The sequence below is a fragment of the Balaenoptera musculus genome, chromosome 16 (assembly GCF_009873245.2).
Source record: "Balaenoptera musculus isolate JJ_BM4_2016_0621 chromosome 16, mBalMus1.pri.v3, whole genome shotgun sequence".
In the NCBI taxonomy this organism is placed as follows: domain Eukaryota; kingdom Metazoa; phylum Chordata; class Mammalia; order Artiodactyla; family Balaenopteridae; genus Balaenoptera; species Balaenoptera musculus.
In genome coordinates, this window is record NC_045800.1 from 78,852,757 (window position 1) to 78,874,012 (window position 21,256).

The 21,256-nt window shown below is 44.3% G+C and overlaps 1 protein-coding gene across 1 annotated transcript in view; it reads right to left on the reverse strand.

The window, feature by feature from the left end:
• Nucleotides 1–21,256, reverse strand: part of ACTN2 (actinin alpha 2) — a 75,408-nt gene that overhangs the window by 11,762 nt on the left and 42,390 nt on the right. The window contains exons 7-14 of the mRNA XM_036828222.1: nt 18,638–18,719; nt 14,494–14,579; nt 12,856–12,948; nt 11,009–11,239; nt 8,620–8,767; nt 6,819–6,969; nt 3,124–3,232; nt 1,609–1,749 (exon numbers count right to left, since the gene is read on the reverse strand). Coding sequence (XP_036684117.1) covers nt 1,609–1,749; nt 3,124–3,232; nt 6,819–6,969; nt 8,620–8,767; nt 11,009–11,239; nt 12,856–12,948; nt 14,494–14,579; nt 18,638–18,719 — 1,041 coding nt within the window. The remainder of the gene's footprint in view (nt 1–1,608; nt 1,750–3,123; nt 3,233–6,818; nt 6,970–8,619; nt 8,768–11,008; nt 11,240–12,855; nt 12,949–14,493; nt 14,580–18,637; nt 18,720–21,256) is intronic.

The following is a 21,256-nucleotide window of genomic DNA, read 5'->3' on the forward strand; positions in this document are numbered from 1 at the left end:
AAGACCCAACGCGGCCAAAAAAAAAAAAAAGTGTGGCTGTGTCCCAGTACACTTAAAAAAAAAAAAAAAAAAAAAGAAATTAGCTGCCCTTTCTAATGACCAGGTTTACCTATAGCCCAAGAAAAGAACCTCACATTTGCTGCCTTTATACCTAAAGATCACCAGGAAGGGGCTTCCCTGCTGGTGCAGTGGTTGAGAATCTGCCTGCTAATGCAGGGGACACGGGTTCGAGCCCTGGTCTGGGAAGATCCCACATGCCGCGGAGCGACTGGGCCCGTGAGCCACAACTACTGAGCCTGCGCGTCTGGAGCCCGTGCTCTGCAACAAGAGAGGCCACGATAGTGAGAGGCCCGCGCACCGCGATGAAGAGTGGCCCCCGCTCGCCGCAACTAGAGAAAGCCCTTTCACAGAAACGAAGACCCAACACAGCCAAAACAAATAATAAATAAATAAATAAAAATTAATTAAAAAAAGAAATTATAAGATCACCAGGAAGTACATCCCTTTCTCCAAAAGAAAAGGCCACAGAAACCAACTTCTTCCCCTCAGGCTTTATAAAACCTCCACTTAACAACCCTATACCCTTGGACCCTAAAGTATAAGACAGCAGCCCTTTATGCTCAGCTGTAGGAAGGTGCCACATGGACCACCTTCCAGGGCGAAGCTAACACTCAGTTCAGATGCTACAACAGATCAGCTGCTAGCACACCTTTCACTAAACAGACAAACTACTTCATGCATCAAGTATGGCTTCCAAGGCATACTTAGACATCTCACTTATTCCAAAAATAAATGGTTTTAGGTTGCCAACCTCCGCTTAAGAGTCTATGCAAGAAACACCATCACAGCCTCTTTCAGAAGACAAAGGCAATGTTCAACAAATTTCTTTCCTCTTACACCCCGGTGCAAACCCTTCTAGAATGCTCCTTGGCAGGGAGATATGGGTTCAAATCCCAACCTTCAGTATTTCCTTTACATTTGGATTCTTTTCGATGACCTATCTATTTTACAGGAAAAAAAAGAATCTAAAAGTATTTTCTCTATATTCCATTATACGTCAAATTCAGTATACAACAGTCTCTAATATATTGGGTCCTGGCTATTGGAGAGGAACGCTCCTCCCTAACTTGATCACTTAGAAGTCTTATTTACAATCTGAAGCTCCAGCAAAACTCAAAAGCAGAACATTTTGGATGGCGGGAAGCAGAGGGTACTGATTTGTGGCTTCTTATGCTTTATGATCTGGCAAAACCCTATAGATCTTAATGAAGGGTAATATGCAAACATTTGCAAAGTAGTTAACTCAGCAGCCACTTGCTGTGACTAACTCCAAGAGCATATGTCTATTTTGCTCACATGATTCCACATTCCATTTTAGAGAACAGACCCTTTTAGATGTAGTCACCATTATCTGGCTGATGTTAATTTAGTTGCATTAAAGAGTGGTATACACATTTTTAAGCTAAAGGCCAAAGGGTAATATGGGTTTTCTAACCACATTTTTTTTTTTAAGTTAAAAAATGAAACAAAACCAAAAAGAGAACTCTAAGTTTTTAAAATTACAATTCATTTCTGGTACAGTGAGAGCACAGGGCTGGCTTCAGTTACCTGGATTTCCTCAATGCTGTGGACAATGAACATATCTTGCAGATCCTCCATGGCGCCTTCCATCCAGTTGTTGAAAGGAGCAGCTCTCTTGGCAAACTCCAGGTGAAGCTGATCGATGGTTTCCAGCAATTTCTCAGTTCTCTGGAGATCAAATAGAAACCAGTGTTATGATAGGTTAAATCATAAAAATTCTCTGAACGTGTAAAGAGGCACTCCAGAGCAGTAAACTATTATCGGACGTTTTGATGGTCACAATCCTCTCATCGTTAGCTTGTGTACACAAAAGATTAACTGATGTTCAAATGATTAGGCTGAGCCCTGCAGGTCTCCGAAGTGCCTTCTGCATCAGAGATGGATTTAACAACATCCAGAGTCACACTGTTCTGAAAGTATTTAAAATACTCTACCACATGCTACGCTTTTGAAAACTGAGACTCCACGTAGGGTATATAGGCACTTGCTTTCAGCTAAAGCAGTACTTTGTAAGTTATAGGACCTGATTCCCTAACCGTGCTGGTTCCCAGAAAATTCACGGTATCTTCCTCATTTTATAATCAACAGTGTGCCTTTCCCAAAAGTCGCCTAGAGAAGACAGAAGGAACTACAGTTCCACATTCTTAAATCCGCATTCAGGATTTCACACAGAGATCCTCTTTCCCTTTCTGAGCATATGAAAGCACAAGGCTTCAAGCCACTGAGAATGGTACTAAGCATTTCCTATGGCAGAGAGGATGGGGAGCTGGCACGGAAGCGTCTGGTATCTTCAAGTCTTCTATAATTAGATTCATTTTTCCTCCTGTTCTAAAATATTTGAGCTGTCTCTGCTATATGCCTGGTCCTTCCTTTCTCTCAGCCTTTTTCTTTAGGTGGATATGTTAACAGCTGGCTGGCATCCAGGAAGCTTGGTATCACATGTGTTAAAAGTTTCATCAGAGTCAGGGTGAAAAGACTCAGAAAACTGCTAACTGCTTCTTTCTGTCACATCGTCTGAGTCTTCCGTGGTGAGAGACGATTAGGTTCAGCTAAAAACCAGCTGTTTCTCCAAGCCTTATACTTGAACAAGGCCAAATTCATCCTGATCCTGTTTCATATCCATTTTTCCTTACTTCAACATGTGTTGCCATTTTCCCTTTGCACATCTCAACTTCCGTTCCTCCTGATTTCCTGACTCATTCATGGCTCAATTACTCTCAGATAAGGACTCTGGGGAATTAACTGCCATTACTACTTCACACAAAATGAGTTTATACCGTTATCTCATTACTACTGGATTTTTGTTTCTTTAATTCAAAAGGATGCGTCACTGCTGTATGGATAAATTACAGTACAAAACTACCAACTTTCCATTTCCCTCTTTCTCCTACTTTTCATGTTCTCTTGTAGAAGCTCCTTTCACTAGGTAATCTGTTTCGATTTATACACACCATACCACAGAAAAACAAAGTTAGTAACAGTGACTTACTGAAAGAGCCCCTATTAAAAGATTTCGTGCCAGCGGGTGGCTTGGAGACTCACCTCCAGGGCCTCTCTCCTCTTCTGAGTGAGTGTTCCCAGCCTGTCCCACTGGTCACAGATTTTCTGGCACCGATCATTGATGTTCACAGCATCGTGATAGTCCAGTTCACTATTAGAAGGGAAAATAAAGACTGACTTTCCCAGATGACGTGAAGAAAAGTGGACATGGGCTCAAAATAAACAGATGGTAATTTTTTTTTTAAAAAAAGATCTGATGGGGAACTGGCAGGGTATTTCAGGGTTTTGTTCATCATCACCATCGCAAACATGATCACTATTCCCTTACATCACGGGAAGAATTAGTAAAACTCTTGGTGGTCAACAGATTTCTAAACAGAGAGAAAGGCTGTCTTCTCGATGCCTCAGGCTAACTTTATTCTCCCTTCGTTTTCTTAGCCAGGCCTCCGGAGTGCATTATTTTTAAGTGGTGATGTACCTGTAAATGAAGCCAAGTATCTGACCTGGAGGACAGTCCCAGGGGCTGTGCTGAAGCCACGGTGATGGGAACATCAAATGAGTCATGAGGGAGGGAGGGAGGGAGGAAGGGATCAGCTTGCACCCCATCGTGTCCTTGGCTGCCCTCAAAGGGCACAGGGCTGGATGGAGCACCACGTCCAGGAGGGGCGCCGGGACTCAGAGCCCGGCAGGACACAGTCCTTCCTCTTCTGACAAAGATTCCGACTCGTCTTATGCCATTCGTGTGACAGCAGGAACAAAATGATTTCTCACTCCGTAGTCCCTCTTCCTCTCCAGCCCCGTCTGTACCGCCTAACGGGATCTTTGTGACGTGAAGTAACTTGAACTTAATATCAAGCAGATTCTCGACTAGAAGGTTAACCTATTCTCTCTGGGGGTAAAAAGTTTGAATCCTGGACAAAATGTAATCACCCTTTTAGTTAAGATGAAAGCAAGACTCAGGGAGGTTTAAAGACATCTTCAGGAGACTTCTCCTTCAAAAATGGTCCAAGGTGAGGCTTTTAGGAAATTCCCTCCTATCCATCCAAATCCATTTCCCTGAAGCTTAAGTTATTTCTTCTTCCAAATCTAAATGAAGGCAATGGTTGTTTATTACTTGTTTTTTTCTCTTAAGTGATATTAGCTTGTCCTTATGGAATGTTACTGTTTCTGTTACTGAATAAAGAAGTTGTGACCTGAGTTGTGACCTGAGTGTCATTTCAGTGGGTAAGAAGCTCCCTATCACCTAATGAAAGCCTGTCCAGTTCTTAAGAGCAGCTTTCTACATACACACACTTCACTAATTGAGATGGACTGAGATTCTGTGCTTATTATTATAACCAGAAAACCAAAACCAACCAAAATACACCAGCAATGTGCACAGCCTTGAATACAAAGTGAAAAGGCCATGGCCCTTCACAATGCAACTATTAAAGAACAGAAAGATTTCAAAAACAAAAACCTAGGAACCGTCTACTGATCCACAATGGAGACATCAACGCTCATCTCTCCGTGGTTATCTTTAGGGTGTACATTTTTCCCTCTTCTCTCTAATTCATACGTACTAGCTCTACACCTACTTGCTTTCAAGGACTTAGGGTTTGCATAACTGTGCATACTATTTTTATTTTTTGCACTTGAAGAACTGCACAAACACATTCGTTATTTTAGAAAAGGTAAAAAGGAAAGGGAGACTAATAACAGTAAGATGAGCACAGCTTTAAATTCTGTGGTTCCTCTCTTGACTGTGTAAAGAAATACGCATTGAGGATACCGAGAATAATAATAATATAAAATTATTACTTAAATTTTAAGGGCAACACTTAAAACCATTCCAAATTACTTATGGGAGCTACGATAGAGCATTAAATTGCTTGAGTTTCTCCCCCTTATTTTATTTGTAATTGTTAACAAGCAGCCAAACGGCCAACATGCAAGAAACATGAGAAATAAGAGTAAGGCCACAAACACAGTGAACAAATTAGATATGAAGACCACAAATAATTAAGAATATATTTAGGCAAGGCCGAATAGGAAGATACTCTTAAAAGAGGCCGTCTCTGTTAATTAAGGCATTTGCTCTGGTTAAGAGTGAGCAACATGGGGGTCTTAAAATGTAACATATCATAATAAACATTTATTATTGGTTGTTTAAAGTTATCATTATGTGACAGGCTCTAAAAATTGTGCAGATATATCCGTGGTTATAATGAGAGACAAAGAAGTAGGGAATGAAATTCTGTATTTATCAAAAGGAAGCAAGGGTCTTAAAAAAAAAAAAAAAAAAAAAAAGCTTAGAAACACTGCAGGGAGGCCCCTCTCCCGGAGGGTGGCCACAGCCAGAGGCAGCACCACCTGGACCAGTAGGACCTACAACTCCCACTGGGTAAACCAGCCTGGGCTCAACCTCGTGCTAGCTCCTCCCATAAAATAAAAAGCATGAAAATGAAATAGCACTTATTTGACGACAAAGAAAAGTGGGGCCTTAATGTTTCTTCCTTCAGAGGTGTCTTGTTTTTGGTTTCTGGGCAGGCAATGTGGTCCCGTCTCCTGCACCCAGGCCTGGGTGAGGCCGCCTTTGCGAGCCGTGCTCTGTCTTGTTACTTGTTTCTCATCCTCTTGGATACGAAGCTGCCTGTGCTGGGGCTGGGGGTGCTGCCTGATGGGAGGACACAGGGACACTACCACAATCAAAGCACCAGAGCAGAAGTCAGTGCATCTCTTTAAAAAAAAAAAAAAGGATCTTTCTTTTTTTTAGATTCCACGTATAAGTGATGTCATATGATATCTGTCTTTCTCTGTCTGGCTTACTTCACTTCTTCACTTAGTATGATCATCTCTAGGTCCACCCATGTTCCTGCAAATGGCATTATTTCATTCTTTTTTATGGCTGAGTAGTATTCCATTGTATACATGTACCACATCTTCTTTATCCATTCATCTGTCAATGGACATTTAGGTTGCTTCCATGTCTTGGCTACTGTAAATAATGCTGCTATGAACACAGGGGTACATGTATCTTTTTGAATTATAGTTTTCTCCAGATATATGCCCAGGGATTGCAGGATCATATGGCAACTCTATTTTTAGTTTCTTAAGGAACCTCTGTACTGTTTTCCATAGTGGCTGTACCAATTTACATTCCCACCAACAGTGTAGGAGGGTTCCCTTTTCTCCACACCCTCTCCAGCATTTATTATTTGTAGACTTTTTGATGATGGCCATTCTGACTGGTATGAGTTAGTACCTCATTGTAGTTTTGATTTGCATTTCTTTAATAATTAGCAATGTTGAGCATCTTTTCATGTGCCTGTTGGCCATCTGTATGTCTTCTTTGGAGAAATGTCTATTTAGATCTTCTGCCCATTTTTTGATTGGGTTGTCAACAAGGACCTACTGTATAGCACAGAGAACTATACTCAGTATTTTGTAATGACCTAGAAGGGAAAAGAATCTGAAAAAGAATAGATATATATATGTATAACTGAATCACTCTGCTGTACATCTGAAACTAACAAACACAACACTGTAAATCAACTATATTTCAATTAAAAAAAAAAAAAAACAGGACCAATCCCATCACAGGGTCCTCTGGCTTGGTTCTATTGATACATCTGGGACAGGACAGGAAAGGCGCGCTCCCCTGCCCTTCCCTGGGAATGCCTGGGGAAGCTCTCCACCGAGTCCTCGCTTGGACCCAGGGCTCAATGTCAGCACTGGCACCCACACAGAGCACGTACTTGAGCTCCTGCGCGATGGCCGCGATCTGCTCCACGCGGTCCTGGTGCGCCGCCAGGTCGCTCTCGAATGCCTCGTGCTTCCGCAGCAGAGCCCGGACTTCGGTCAGAGACGCCGACTCGTAATCCTTCTGCAGCAAGATCTGCTCTTTGCCTGCAATGGTTGTAGCAAGGGAGTGTGAGTGCTGTCACACTTCAGCCTCTTTGCAAAGTCCTGGGTGATTCCAGAGAACCAAGAGGAGGAAAGGAGGACAGCCCCGAGAGGCAGAGGCCACATTTCAACTGGAATTCAGGCTGTCACTCTGCTAAGGCCCCGAGTCCCTCTGTGTTCTGAAAGCTCGTGTCTACAAATACAGGGCAGAAAGCACGCTGAGCACTTTCTAAATAACAAGTCTGTGATAAACCTGAGAAACAAGTATCTGACTTTCCCGTGAGATGCTCAGTTAAGTTAGTAATTATTAGCTCACAGAAATTACCTGGGATTATTAGGTAAAACACTTGTACTCTCTTTGTCTGCCCATGGGCTCAACCTTTACTCCAATTCTTTTTGTTTGAAAGCTTTATTTTTTTAATGTGGTTAAATGCAGCTTGTGATTTTTTATCTAATAACATTAGAAAAATTTCTCTCCGAATCTCCACCTATTTCCCCACAAATATTTCCTAAGTTAAGCGGCTGCTGTGGTTATAACTGGACCCATTTTTATTCCCTGGTTGATGACCTTTAAGAATTTAATTCCACAAAGCTAGACATGGAAAGCAAATGTTCATATATTTAATGATGACAACATAGCACTTACCATCTGCCAGATACCAATTTTACTACTTTATAAATACAAACTCATTTAAGTCTTCATCAAAACCCTGTGAGGGAGGTATGATTGTTATTCCACTTTGGAGAGGACGCTGAGGCCCTGAGAGGTGAGAATGCATCCAAGGCCCACAGCTGGGAAGTATCAACTGCATGTCTGTGCCTGTGACCGTCTCGCTGTGCAACACTGACAATCAAGCAGTAAGACAGCAAAAGGGACCCAAGGGATGAGGGGAACCTCCCTGCCCTTTCTCGAAATAGATTACCATGTGTTGAGGTGAATGTTTTGTTCTTTAACCTCAGCAAACAGCAGAGCCAAAAAAAAAATATCATGACCATAGTATCACGGCCATGGAAATAGGTATGTCTGCAAGGTCTGAAAGGAGTAGATGAATCTAAGTGAAACAAAGCAGTTAAGACTATAGAAAATCACACCTCGTGTTCTTCCTTTCCAAGCAGATTTTCTAAGTGGGCAATTATGCTTTGCGGCATTTAATAAACCTTGTATCAGCAGAAGCTAGTGTCTGGGCCAGGGTTCTCTGACCCGCAGTTAGGGAATAAACAGATGCTTGTGGAATCAGATAGAAGAAAGCGGGGGAGTCAGGAGGAGGCGGATACCTATGCAGGTAAGTGTGGGAAGAACGCATTGTGAGTCCTGTTTTATAAAAACATCCATCTTCATACCCACCTCTTTTGTTTTTTCTTTCTTTCTTTTTTTTGGCTGTGCCGCGCTGCTTGTGGGATCTTAGTTCCCCAGCCAGGGATTGAACCCGGGCCACGGCAGTGAAAGCGCCGAGTGCTAACCACTGGACCGCCAGGGAATTCCCCACACCCACCTCTTGAAGAACCGTAGTACCTGGGACAGCAGACGACAGAGGGGCGAGGGCAGCTGCCCGCAGGGTCACAGGCGCCAGGGACAGTGGTCACTGCACATGGGGCTCTGTCCATAGCTCAAGCCCGATTCTCCAGGAGCACCGCCGCATCCTGTGGACTCACCGTAAGCCCAGGTTTCGTGCGTGGACGCCTTCTGCCGGAACTTCTCTGCCAGGTGCTCCACGCGCTCCAGCCTCCGGATCTCATTCAGCAGCCATTCTTCGTAGCCCTTCTCCGCCTGCTCCAGCCGCTGCCAGGCGCCCGCGATGTCCTGGGATGGTTGGGGACCGGCAAAGGCGCGTCCGTCACGCCCTGGCCTCCTGGGCCTCTCTACGAATCCCCTCCACCACATCCAACAGTGTTTTCCTTTGTGTCTTCTTGTCTTTCCCTCACCCCTGTGCCTCCACACCCGCCCCAAATAGCCATTCAAATGTTTTGGCTTCTAAACGTCTTCATTACCACTGCACCCTTTTAGAACTAAGATCACGGTTCTCATCGGCGAACAGATAACCTGATGCTTCTCCGGATGTGGACAAAGGCTTTAATGGGGCTTTAATTTTCTGGCTACGAGAAGATGAAGCCTCACAGTGACTCAGCCCAAAACGGCTCTGACTCAGCGACTGGGTTCAGTCAGCCGTTAACTGTTTCCCCGGCATCACGCACGTGCCAGGCACAGTGAGAGCCTTTGATATAAGAGTGAACAGCACCTGTAAAGTTCCCTGGGCCCCTGTGCAGCTTTCATGATCGTTGGGGGAGAAAGACATTAAATAAGGAATTCAACAACAAGTGTAATTCCTATTTCCGATTGCGATGCACTCTGAAGGAAAAACAAATCACGGTCAAGTGGTGCTGATGAGAGCACGGTCGGGGCAGTTCCTTTAGGCGGGTTACTGAGAGGAGACCCCTCTGAAGAGGTGGCACTGGAGCCCAGACCTCACTGATGGAAAAGCCAGGTATGGGATGAAGTGGGGGACGAGCTAAAGGCCTGAGGAGGGGGTGCACTCCACGTAGGGGAAGGACCACAGCAGGCGCGGCGGCCGCACAGTGGGTGAGGGGTTGAGCAGCCAGAGATGCGGTCAGCAGGGTGGCCGTGGGGTCAGACCACATCGGATCCCGGGTAAGGAATCTGGATCTTATTCTAAGTATTTCGGGAAGTCACTGGAGGGTTTTGAGAAGAAAGGAGACACGCTCTGATTTATGTTTTAAAAAGATGACGGCAGCTGCTACGTAGAGAATGCATTTTAGGGGAAAAAGAACAAGAAAAGCAAGCGAGAGGGTTACTGCAGGGTCGAAGGAGAGACACTGGTGGCTTAGCATAGGTGACAGCAGCTGAAGGGCTGCTCAGATTTAAGATATAATCCGGACGCAGAGCCAGTGGCATTGGCTGAGGAACCAGGTGCGAGAAAGGGACAGAATAGGAGGATCAGTGATGACACCTGGGTTTGGGGCTTTAGTCACTTAGGGGATGGTGATGCTATTTACTAAGACAGAGATCACTGCGGGAGGACTCTTGGATGTTAGGTTTTGAGACATCCAAGCGGCTCTATGAACCTGGAACTGGGGGAGAAATCAGAGCTGAAGATGTAAAATTTGGGAGGTGTTGCCATTACAGCTGGTAGTTAAAGCCACGAGCCTGGATGAGGTCACCTGCAGGTGTCAAGACAGAGAAGAAGGTCAGCATCCCTGTACCCACGAACCATCCACCTACAGCCCGGGGACAGGAGGAGGCAAAGCTGTGAGCAGCGACGGGAAGGACTCGGTGGTCAGGTGGGAGGAACTCAGCTAAGTTCAAAGGTGGAAGGAGTTTCAAGAAGAAGGCCATGGTTACAGCTACAGCGAATACGAAAATAAAAGTGACCACTAGGTTGTCAACACGGACGCTGTTGACTTTGAACAGAACAGTCTGTCTTAGGGTGGACGGAAGCCGGATTACTTACTGCAGGTTGAAGAGTAAAAGACATAAAGGAATGGGGAGCGACCAAAAACCAGTACCATAAAGAACTCTCTCTAGATGTCCTGCTAGACATAAAGGGGAGCCGAGAAACAGGACCGGTGCTGTAGGGAGGCGTGGAGTCACAGGAGGTTTTCATTTTCGTCTGGCAGATTCTAGAGTGCTTCCTATGCGGATGTGAAAGCTTCAGCAGAGCGGGAGAAACTGATGATGCAAAGAGGGATGTAAATGTGGGACTGAGCCCTGGAGAAGGTGAATCGGGGAGATGGTAACAGGAGGGAACAGAGGGCCTGTGATCTAGATGCTGGTCCACCTGGAGGCGGGGAGGAGAGGAAGGGGACCATCATCATTAGGTGTTTGTCAGAGGCCTGTTCTGTGTGAGGCACCAAGAGCAGTCAGAGTCGAGAACTGCATGACGGCAGGGAGAAAAATAGCCAGAAGGAAGTGGTCACAGGGCCAAAATTATAGTCAATGCCTCTTCTCAGTGGCCCATCAGAGGAAGGACTTTGGGAGAAAAAAAAAAAAGGGGGGGGCTGCCCCCGGGGCCAGGGGGCTACTCACCGACACCATCTTGCCCTCAGAGGGCATGAAGGCCGGCCGGTTGCTGATCCTTAGCTTGGTCTGCAGGGTGTTGAAGTTGATCTCCAGCTGGCACTTCTCCTGCACCTTGGGAGGCTTGTGCTTCCGGCGGTAATCCCGAAAGTCCTCCAGTTTCTTCTGCATGGCCTGCATGGTCTTCTCAGGGGTCCGGTTCTCTAGCCAGGGGATCGTGCGCTGAATCCATTCCAAAAGCTGTTCCCAAAACACACACACACACACACACACACACACACACACACACACACACAAAACTGCTGAAAACACCAGCAAACTGCCCCTCAGTTAAAAAACAGAGGCACCGAACGATTGGGAATGGATTGACTGAATGCTCCCGAGATTACAGAAGTGTGACTGTAACGGCCCTGACTGGAAGGAGGGCATAAATACAAACTTCTGTGCTCACCCAGGGCCACTCACTATCGCCCCAATGACACCACGCACAGGTCGAAAATTCAGAGTCAGCACGAGTCATGTTTTACAAAAATGGGACATTTACAGGAAACTCGGGGACCAGACATTAGCAGACAAATGCTGGATGGAGCTTTCAAATGAAAAAACAAAAACCTCACGTGGTGGAATAAAATCAGGAAAGAACTGGGTTTAACTCAAAATGTATTTCTAGTTTAAATCAGCTTAAATCTAACGGGTCTACTTACGAGATGAAAGTATCGTAAATCTGGGACTGACTCAATGCCAAAGTATATTTTATTTTAATAGCTAGCTTTCAAGGAAATCCACAGGATGAAAGTGAAAATGGCAGTGACTCCAAGGATGAAGTACGCCCCCTTCTCTTGAATTACTAACAAGGCCTTACAAAGGCCCTGCATAGTCTGTTTGAGGGGTATAAATGAAGGACCAAGTAAGAAAAGGAAGGCTATCATCACTGAGGAGCATCTGTCCTTCGGTCCTGGTCATACTTCAACCCTGACGTTGATCACTGGCATTAAACAATGTTGCCAAATGGAATTTTCCCATAGCAGCAGGAAATATAAACAGTATCATTAGCTTGGACTAATACACACCACTACTTGGGAAGATTGATTCCCAGTGTCCTGATGCTTTGCACAGTACAGACTAAGTATCAGCCAAAGTAAGTCAGAGCAAACATTATTTGGCCTCTGACTTTGTCACTGTGATTGAGTTCAATCCAGAGAGAAGGTGGCTGTGGACCTCACTCAGATCCTGCTTAGTTAAGATTTGTGCTATAATAAGAACGAAAAGAAAAGCAACGTGGAAAGTGCTATTCTAACTGAGAAATCTAGCTGAAGAGCTGTAGAAAGGCATCCTGGAAACTCATGCTCAAATGTCTTGGACGGAGGGCTCTGCCTCTCCTGAGCTTCCCTCTAGATATTTAAATACAGACACAAGGCTGAGCCTTGTCTTACTGGGCATGTTCCTTAGATGCTGAGTCACCGCGTGGAGCTGGGATTCTGAATACGGAGCTCACCCTACGTGATGTCAGTAGCCGACGAAGCAGGAAAAAAACAAGGAACGCAATGTCATCTAGGGGAGCCCGACCCCGGAGGTGCAGAGCTGAGGATGGAATCACATTCTACGTTTTGTAACATGCAAACTACCTCTGTGCCTTGCAATGCTTGGAAAGACCAGCAGCACTACCTTTGTGCCAATAATTAAGCAAGATGACCAACCCCTGAGAGCGAGTGTACTTTCCTACTTTTATTCTGTCTGAGATGAAAAATGCAAAAAAAAAAAAAAAAAGCAACAACAACACTGACAATTGTGTTCACCCTCTGTGCCTCCCCCTCAGGGTGGGGATGGACAGGACCGCGGGGACCCGTTTCCTTTACCTCACTCGCTAGCCTCTCATATTCTTCCATCAGCCTCTCATTCTCTTGATTCACGGCAAGAACCTTACATATCCTGTTAGCCGCTGTCTCGGCCTGTAAAACACAACAGGTAAACAGGACGGCTCTGTCGACAGGGACGTGCATACACAACGTGGAAGGTGGCAGGGCAGGGGGTGACCAGGGAGGCGGCATGTGCTGTAAGTGGTGCAGGTTCTGGGTTCGGGTGGGGTAAGCCTGAGGGTACGGCTCTTTCACACTATGGGTCATTTCACACCTTTGGGACAGTTTTCACACAGACTTACATGGCAGGCTGAATATACTGTAGGGAAATAGCATTAGTCGCAAACACAAGCTTTGTGAAACATCAAGCAAGTTAGTAACAGAAACTGATGGGTTGAGGAAACAACAGTCCCTGGGCGTCCACCTGAGCCCCCTGCCAACCTCACAACTACAGGGAGAGAACTCTCTGAGTTACATTAGCCTTTGGAAGTCAAAGCAGACAGGACTGGATCCTGAATGTATATCTGTCATTGCACTGAGTTCACGAGGGCTTCTACGTATTCATTCGTGAAATGAATACGTCGAATGTGCTAGATGGGATCCTTCCACGGGGCAGAACCTGCTTTAATACTTTGTTTAACCCATGTGAGTAGCTGCTGAGGTATCAATAATTCCCGATCATTGTTTTGTGGGGAGCTTGAGCTGGGAGTGGCCAAGTGCCTTAAACCATGACCATGAGATCCGTCCAGATTCCGGGCCTGCAGCCTGGTCCCCAGCCTTGCCTCTGAAGCCCTAGTAGGGGCCGATTTCCAGTTACCATTGTTTGCTGGTGATGGTCTTTTTTTTTTTTTTTTGGCCCCGCCAGGCGGCTTGTGGGATCTTAGTTCCCCGACCAGGGGTCGAACCCGCACCCCCTGCAGAGGAAGCACGGAGTCCTAACCACTGGACCGCCAGAGAAGTCCCCCAGTGATGGTCTTAAACGGATCACAGAAATGATACATACTCTGTCCAACCCCATCTCTCAGGACTCTGCAAGTAGAGATAGGGGGAGGGGCGGGAAGCAGAAACAGGGGAACGTGGGGAAAGCAGAGGGACACCCACCCATGATGTCCCTCAGGCTGTTTATCTTAAGGAGTATAAATTTTTTTGAGGTTTTAACACTGTTAGACTTTCACTATTTCAGTTAAATTCAGATTCATCTTGCAAGATGTCTGAACACATCACTGAACAGTGAAGGCAATCTCCAGGCAGAGAACGGGAAAGGGGCCCTGGAAAGGCGCTCACCTCTCCTTGTCCAAGTCCCCCTTCACCGCTCAATCAGTGCGGCTCAATTTTCATGGCCCTTGTTTTTTCCTGAAGCACAAATGTTTCCCACCATTGATTAATGAAATAAGAGCAATATCTTAGAAAGACAGAGAGCTAAGAACACTTCAGAACTGTCTAAAGGTAAAGCTGTTAAATAGAAAAGCATTCGCAGTTTGGAACTTGCCATATTAGGTCATTACAAGACACTTAGAAAGAGTCCAAGGTAAGATGTGAAGCGCACGAACACGCACCCAGGTATGCACGCGTGTGCCCACACAACTAAAACCGATGCACAAGAGCAGCCCGGCAACCGGATGGACGAGGGTTAAATACCTGCTCCGCGCCCGCGAAAGCATGGTAGAAGCAGGAAACGTATGTCATGATAGCTCTTTCATCGGGTTTGGGAGTGTTCACAATGTCTGAGGGAGGGAAAAATAACACAGAAAACAGACACACGCACAGATGAAGAGCAGAAACCAGGGTGAACAAAGGGAAGAATGAACTGGTTTACACTTGACTTTCTGTGTTTCTCGGGCCCACACTCCTGACCCTCAGGAAGGCTGTACGGAACTGACACACGCGTAAACAGAATGCTTTCAACCAGCACGTTTTTTTGTTTTTACATCATCAAACCAAGGGCTTCCCTCCTCCCCTACCCTGGATGGCTTTTTTTAAAGTGCCGGTGACGCATTCCTATGGGAACCCGTGGGCTGCCTATCAGGGCTGGTACCCACTTCCTAAGGACCTGGGGGATCCCGTCTTCTTGTCTTTTGACTGGATCAGGTCATCTGCCACTTTGGCTGTGAGCAAGGCATGTCCCTCTGCAAGATGCGGGGACACACGCAGACCTCTCTGGCCCCATCTCGGATGCCACTCCCCGCCCCCACCCTCATAATCCTTGGCTTTCTGCTCTGTGCACGGCCCTGGCTTGTGTGGGGATGAAGTTCATTGAAGATGGCATGTTTTCTAATCCTTCTATACATACTTGCCATGCCATTGCTAGAAACTACCCAGAGTAACAAAGCATCTAAAGAGAAGGGTCTACACGGCTTGTACTTATTAACTATGACTCTTGCCACTATTTGTATGAGCTGCCGAGACAGCTACCAGGAAGAGAGAAAACAGAACCACGGGAACACACACCCTTCCTTCCTCACCTTGGCCTCACCCCATTTTTGGCTGAATTACTTTCTAACTTCAGACTCAGTTCAGTCACTGGACAGAATGCAGTTAAAAAGGTGCCTCGTAATTCCCTAAGGTGGAACCTAGTCATTGGGTTTCCAGAGGATATTGATAGAAAGGACGTGGGGATGTGGAACAGCATGGAATCTTCTGGAAAACAAAGACGAATGGCATACTACTGCAGGGACAGGAAGTAAGTTTCAAAGAAAACTGGACTGAAAAAGACAAACGACTGCCTCCTCAGAACCAGACGGGTCTCCTTACTCAGAGGAGTTGCGGGGGAAAAAGAGAAAAACAATTGAAAAAAAAATCAAGACACAGAAGGTAAAGGGTGAGTGGTGACTTGTGTTTTACCTCCTCACCTTCTGTGCACCAGCAAAAGCATGATAGTAACAGGAGACATAAGTCATTACGACTCTTCGGGTCTGGCGGTGTATACTAAATCTGTGTGGAAAAAAGGTTAACTGCTCAGATGTTCCGACAGCAGCAGGCTCCTGCTAAGGGCTGCCTCCGAGAGGCCAAGGTCATGAACCTTCCCCCAGCAGCCCCACACACTTGTGTTGTTCAAACTTTGGCTCAAATCAAAGAAGTCACATTGGCAAAGTCATTACTCTGTGTGCACTTCGAAGAACCGCCAAAGAGAAGGGCACGGCCAGCTCAGAAGAGCCCTAAACTAGCAAGGAAGTCACATCCATGGCCAGAGTTGGACCTCCAGAATTCCACAGAGTGCACGCAACAGCACTTTCTCTCTCTGGACAGATGGAGGGCCCAGGGGTCAGCAAAGGTCCCTCCTGCAAGTCCGCACAGAACAGGGGCACCCACAAATCTACAACCGGTACTCACCAGAGGGAGGAAAATAGAGAAACAATTTTCATAACCTTTTAAAAAGCATGCAAGGTAGTTAAGATGAGGAAGAGTTTCACCAGTTTTCACTACAGGTTTATGGGTGAGTAGCCCAATTAGCCACTTGAAAATCCCCATTTAGGGTTCAGAGACTATCACAAATGCCAGGAAGTAAGGTCAACAGCAGCAGGTGGTGGAGAGGCAAGGATTCGCCAAAGGGATTAAGTGATGTGAGGGGAGGAGACCAGTGTAAGACATTACAGTAAAAGAGCAGCAGAAGTAAGAACACATTCATAGGAAGCTGTGGGGAAGGTAAGTCCGGATGCAGGTGGCAAAGATGCAAAGGGTAACTAACACATGGGGGCCGATCTGCTGGGGAGTTGGTTATACCACAGCTCGCCCCTCACCCAAGTCAGTCAAGTTCATAACTCTTTCACCAGAAGACTCTTACAGAAATTGCTCTGCAAAGAAAATAATATCGTATGCAAGCATTTTTCCGAGCCATTAAAAAGGAAAGAAAAAGAAAAGTAATAAGAGACTAGGATGTGTCACAAGGGAGCAAGAAATGAACAGAGTGCTAACGCACCCCATCCACTCAGAGGATAAGCAGAACATACGCCCAGACCAGGACTCAGAGACTAAGGGAAACCCCGGAACAGGAGGATGGTTAGCCTGCCGGAGGAATAATGACAGTAATCCTGAGCTCACCCTCAACTGTAGGAAATCAGAGAGGCATCAATGAACGGAAAGATGAATTTACTGAATGTGGCCTGTTTTCTCCTGTCTTCAGTATCCTAGCTGTTGATTCAAGTGGTAAACTCTGGGTAGTTATTTATGGCATGGAAAGGTCAAAGGACAGAGCACCCAAATGCAAACTTAGCTTAGAGAGGACAGACAAGAAGGAAAAGGTATTTTCCCACGTGGCAACTTCACTGTTTTACTGTCTTTCTCCCTCTAAAGAGTTTTTGAAAAAAGTAGATTCTGAAGAGCATATTCAAGTGTGTTCAACACCCAATAATACAGGTGTTTGATAAAATGGCTAAATTAACAAACGGGCAAAATCAGAATCCTAATGGACAGACTACTGTCTCAGTTGCACTGTGTCCCCAAAAATGATAGGTGGAGTCCTACCTCCTGGTACCTGTGAATGTGACCTTATTTGGAAGTAGGTCTTTGCAGACGTGATCAAGTTAAGATGAGGTTGTGCTGGAGTGAGGTGTGGCCTTAATCCATGATGACCGGTGTCCTCATAAGTAGAGGGAAAAAGACAGAGAGACAGACGCAGAAGGAAGATGACCATGTAAAGACAGAGTCAGAGACTGGAGTGATGCTACCACGAGCCAAAGAACACCTGGGGCTTCTAGAAGCTGGAAGAAGCAAGGAAAGGTCCTTCTCTACAGACTTCGGAGGGAGCATGGCCCTGCCAACACCCTGATTTCAGAGTTACAGTTTACGGAACTACAAGAGAATAAACTTCTGTTGTTTCAAAAGCCACCTACTTTGTGGTGATTTGGTACAGCAGCCGTGATGCAGTCACCAAAAATAAGGAGGAACAGAAGACTGACAACTGACCAGAATCAAGGTCTTTGCTTTTCCCCAACAATGCTAATTAGCAGAAGCAATGAGCTGATAGAGAATAATAAGATTAACAGTAATATAAGTCCTTGAGGGCCGGGCCCTGCCTTATACATCGCATCATCTCCTGCAGCATCTCCAGGGTCTTATACATAGCAGGTGCTCGGTAAGCGTCTGCTGAGTAAGAGGTGACTCATGCATAAGTGAAATGAAGGAATGGTCTCCACGTATCTGTGCTTTAAATGCTGTGCCAGGGCAAAACTCACATGAACTCATCTCAGATAAAGGGCACAAGAGGTACTGAAACTAGTCTCCAGCATGAGGGCCGCTAAAGCTGCAAAATATTGAGAGGTTCTAGCTCTAACAAAACTAAATTTAATTTGGACAAATTAAAAATGAAATGTGAAAGTTTGAGAGGCACATGATGAATGACCGCTCCATAGTCTAGATTGAGATTCTATGACTTCCAGTTGGAAGGAAGCATTTTTTTCCTTGTGGAGTCTTAAAGAACAAGGAGATTTATTTGTTAAATTTCTATGTGGTTTAAAAAAAAAATGTTGTTAAAATAAAAATAGGAAGCTTTCCATTGAAAATCACAAACCAAAGCATTCTGTTTCTTTGCCAAAGCTGAACCTTTTACCCAACCCTTTCACTGTAGTTTTGCTGGCTTGGTTTTGAGCAGGATTCTAAAAAATAATTTTGAGCAAGCTACATATGAAATTCTCTAATATTCATGAGGCCAATGACAGAAACTTCTCAGGAATCCTAAGTCCTTCAGATGTAACCTGGCTATAAAGTTTACAGGTCTTTATGTGTGGTCATAACATAGGGAGGCAATAGATTTTCTGTAAGCCAATAAACACAATTTTCATCTCACCTTCAGCATCCAACATTTTGGGAATATCCAGGTGTTTCTCTGCAATTTCCATGGCCAAGTTGATATTTCCTATTGGGTCATCCTGCATGGAAAACAGCACAACCAGCTTTTTAGCATATTTTTTTGAACAGGACTTACGACTGTTTTTTATATACCTCATTCTGGGGAGGAAACTTTCCCATCCACACATAACCATAATAGGATAAGATTTTCCTTCTTATCTTTTCCCAAACATTTCAAACATTTAGAGAAATATCAAAAATGACATGAAAATCACCCAATCATGCACACTCCAACTTCATAAAATGTGAGCAAAAGGTTGAAGAGAACAGATACTGTGCAGCTAGAAGGAAAGTTGTGAGGTATTTTCTCATGGATGGAAAAACACCTGGATACCTCAGTGCTGCGCTTCAACCCTGGGTAACAAAAATCTAGATGATTCCAAAAGGAAGCATGAAACATACATTTTCCACATCTGGAAGGTGATCATGGAGAATATTTAGTACCACACTAACTTTGTTTATTTTTGTTTTAAATATAAGAAAACACGCTGCTTTCAGCATGTTTAGGTGAAAGTTTTAGGTCACTAAAGAATATTACAAGATGGCTACAAAGAGCAAAAGTTAGGTTTCTAGGATGTTAAAGACCACCAGAAATGAAAGAAACTTAACATTATAAAAGAAAATTGTGAAGAAATTTTTGTTCGTCCGATTGCGTTTGTCTTCCACGGTAAAACTGGTTAAATACATACGTAACATAACAAAATACATTGACCCAGAGGTGTATAACTGAAATACTGAAAAATTAAAAGAGGTATTTAACATTTCCTGTTTTAATCTTCTAAAGAGATTAAGTGTTGTGAATCTGAAATGGGATGGGGGTATGTAAGACAGAAAAATCAAAATGAAAAGTAGCATTAGTCCAGGGATGACTGTAATGAATTTTAACATCAAAGCCGTTTAAACATTTCAGAAACTGCAATGCTTTGCAATGGGCACAATCATTTTAATACAGTGAAACATCTAAAACACAGAGGCTTCAAAAACATTCGGTGCTCAAGGAAGAAACCAAAGCAAGCTTCCTGGCCTCTCAGAGTTTACTATCATTTCAGGCAAAATGTTTCTTCAGCTCCATGTTATTTTAACAAAGCATAAAATCATTTCACTAAAAGCAGCCATATAATAAGGTGAGTCTTACCTGTATATTTTATGCAAATGTTTAGAAGACCAAATAGCTGAGTAAAAGTTTCCTTTTGTTCTTAATATATAAGAAAATTTTCAGCATTAAAAACAGAGTAATGATTCTGAGTCTTTGTGAAAGCTATCTCACTTACACTGTAACTTGGATAAAATGTAGCAATTAAGTGTTTTCTCGGCTCAGCTACTGGTATGTGACCCTGGGAAGATTAAAGAATTCCTCCCTTCTTCATCTGTAAAACTGGGATAATTAGTACCTCCTTTATAGATGCATCATATTATATAGTTTACTGTGCATTATGAAGATTGAATGACTGTGTATGTATAACATACATAAAATATATGTATTAATATTTATATATATGTATATAAAACATTAATAGATGTAATATCCACATATGTAACACACACTAATACACATATATAATACACATATATACTTATTTATTAACAATGTCTAATCTAGAGCTATAGAAGTATTCACTGCTATGGTTAATTATTATCCTTTTTCCACCCATCATAGGTGGCCAATTACCATGTATTTTGATCTTTTGTAATAGAAACTGACTGTTATAAACTGCTAATGAAATGAGGTCTATCTAGTATAATCCCTTCATTTTGCAAATGAGATAAAGAGTAACTGAAAAAAATATACACCGTCTCTATGTTTGAAACGTTTCAAAATAACTCAGGGATGAGAATATATGCTTGGGGAAGTCGAGAAACTCTGGCTGCCCCGATCCCTTAGGCAACCTTCCATTCGTGTACGGTCGCTCTCATCTTCAGGATACAAGTACATTTTTCATGTGCTATCCTGTCGTCAGTGGAGAGAGGCCAGGGGAAGGGTGGTGAGCACATGACAACTGCAAAGGTGGCAAAAGCCAGGACACTCTTCCTACTACCCCCTGTGCCACACGGGGAGGGCAGCATGCAGCAGGACCGGATTCCACACCAAACACAGCGACACGAGGTGCACGGCCAACGAAGCACACCAGCAACCACAGGAAATGTGCCCCACTACTCCTGGCAGGAATGGTCATGGGGCGGGCAACACTTTCTATCTTAAGTCTCTACACGGCACTATTTCTAGGACAGATGGATTGTCCACGGCAAGATTTAGAAGGGGCCAGGATTTCTTTTTTCCATTACAGATCACATGTGCAAACTACTTTTAAAGAAACAATGTGCAGACTATTTGAAACTTAAGCACAATAAAGCTTAAGCTTAAAGGGAGAATGACAGTTTCCTAAGCTGAAAACATAAGTTCCCTAAGTTGAATTTTCTGAAAAGAGAGAGAAAAAAAAAACCCCCCAAACTTCTTTTCTAAGGGCGCAACTAATACCTTGTATCAATAGCAAGATAAGCATCCCTTGTGTGAGAAACAAGTTAATCAACTCTAAGTAAATATGTCAGCAACTAAATC